A 2330-nucleotide genomic window follows, 5' to 3' on the forward strand; every position below is an offset into this window, starting at 1 on the left:
CACGTGGCATGCCTACACTTGAGGGAGACATGGTCTCAACTACAAAATTCCATCAACTACACACAATCCAGGGTGCCACCGTTTCCTGAAGGAAGTTCAACAATACACGTGACCATGACTGTGACACCTGCAGCTATACTGGATCTTGATTCTGTGGAACAAATTTTAACTTTCACTGGAGGTCTCACACTTTCCTGGGCTGATCCAAGTCTGTCTTGGAACAAGTCAAACTACCACGGTGTTGAACTGATTGAAATTGAGCCATATGCAATGTGGGCACCGACCATATATCTTGTGAATGAACAAAGTGATATCAATCTATCTGTCTCTCGACTATTTGAAATACGCTTAAAACATAAAGGGACCGTTCATGCAAGGACAATGGACAAGTTCAAGACCATATGTGTTACAGATGCATTTCAGTTTCCATTCGACAAACAAAAATGTCACCTGAGCTTCACTACCCCAAATTGGTACATAAACCTATCCATTGCTTCGCAACCTAGCTATTTGTACGATTCCCTTCTTATGGCAGAGTCTGAATGGTCTCTTACACAAATGACAAATGATGCCAAACTTCTTAGAATCGCTGAAATTAAATCAGTGACCTTGACCCTGAAGAGACAAAGTCTCTTCTATGTGTTAAGCATCATTATTCCAATGGCCTTGACCTCCATAATGAATGCTTTTGTCTTCATCCTTCCTGCCAATTCCGGAGAGAAAGTATCCTTTCTGGTTTCCATCTTTGTGTCACATGCTGTGTTCCTCAACTTTGTCTACGACATCATGCCAAGGACATCCACCAGAGTTCCAAAGATCATGATCTATCTCATCTGTATCCTCCTTCAAAGCTTCCTGGCACTCCTGGCTGTCACAACAACCCTCAGGATCAGGAACAACCAACTCCAGGGAGATCACAAGAGAGTTTCAACTGTGGCAGACGAGACAGAGGTCGATAACTCTACAGAGGTGTCCAAGATGAAATGCAGACTCCACAACTTGGATGCTCAGAAGATGGAATACATCCTCTTTGTGGTATTTCTATTGGCGGCCATCTTAAACATTGCTGTTTTTATCAAGTAACTTGTTCATGTATGCAACGCTGCATTTCACTTAACTGCATCCCTTAAGATGTACAAGCACCTCTGCATTTGAGAGTTTTGATAAGTGATCACTACATCATAAATCAAAGATGTTGTCTATATCCATCTATTTGAACATTCTGATACATACGTTTACTTCGTTGACACATGTGTGAAATGTTTCCCATCTTAGTGCAGGAAAGTAGACATGACATGGCAAGAAGAAAAACTATACTTTGACTGGATTGAGGGCACTCTTGCCCCTTACTTGGGACATATGACTTAGTGGCTAATTTTAGCATCGTGTTACCCCATGTGGACTCAGTATGAGGCTATGTTGGCGAATGACATAGATAGTTATTTATTTATCATATGATCTCTAGTTGTTGACTACTATAGAAATTTCTTGAGTATAGTTCAAAACAGGGCAAAATGTGAATCCCCTTTAAGGGAAGCAGAATATTGGGAAAATAGACTTTTTTATAGTTATTATATGCAGTCACAAACTGCCGGAACTAACCAAGCTTGTTCTTTCCAGTTCATTCATGTGAAGTGACACAACTGAGTTGTTAAATTTGTGACAAAACATCAGTGGAAATGATACCTTAACAGTTCAGTTGTATTTCCTGTAATGTTTTACATGCAGAGATTAAGATTAATCAGTCTTTTTTTCTCATACACTAAGACAGAAATCTGTACACACAAGATCCCAAATATTACTTAGGTCAAAAATACAGAATATCATGATGTCAAAGGATTTTGATGCATTGATCGTAAGATGTTAAATAAGAAACTATTATTTCACCAGAAATAATCTGTTCCAGTATGGTGGTATTTGACTTGCAACTATTTATTTTACATGTTCAGTACAGTACTGTGTTGCCTTGTTTCCTAACAGGGTGAAACGTTTGTTGTCTAATCAAACATTTACAAGTTTTATTTCATTTATTGCTGTATCTGAGGTCCTCATTTAAAAAGCCAATAAGAATGCATTGATAACTGTGGTATCATTAACTGTCAAAACACGGCAATTTATCACACAGCACATGAACTGGAGCAAACGAGTTATATATTGCTTTACTGTGAGAACAAAGCTAGACAGGGTTAGGATTTTCAACATCTGTTCCATGTTCACTTCACTATTATAAAATGCAAATTTAATTGTTGATCCAATGATGGGTGAATGAATTTAGTTTTACACTGCTGTTAGTAATATTCCAGCAATATCACGGCAGGGGACACCAGAAA

At 38.5% G+C, this 2330-nt stretch overlaps 1 protein-coding gene across 1 annotated transcript; it reads left to right on the plus strand.

Moving 5' to 3' along the window:
• The first annotated feature begins 558 nt into the window (after positions 1-558).
• Positions 559-1083, plus strand: LOC124254658 (CHRNA7-FAM7A fusion protein-like). The gene has a single exon (XM_046688501.1). The coding sequence runs from the start codon at positions 559-561 to the stop codon at positions 1081-1083; it is 525 nt and encodes a 174-aa protein (XP_046544457.1).
• The last annotated feature ends 1247 nt before the right edge of the window (positions 1084-2330 follow it).

The sequence above is a fragment of the Haliotis rubra genome, unplaced genomic scaffold, assembly GCF_003918875.1.
Source record: "Haliotis rubra isolate DU_JTF1 unplaced genomic scaffold, ASM391887v1 Scf58, whole genome shotgun sequence".
In the NCBI taxonomy this organism is placed as follows: Eukaryota; Metazoa; Mollusca; class Gastropoda; order Lepetellida; family Haliotidae; genus Haliotis; species Haliotis rubra.

Bases quoted from the DNA above. Each gene is read 5' to 3' on its own strand.
- LOC124254658 (XM_046688501.1), top strand. From the start codon at position 559: ATGACAAATGATGCCAAACTTCTTAGAATCGCTGAAATTAAATCAGTG.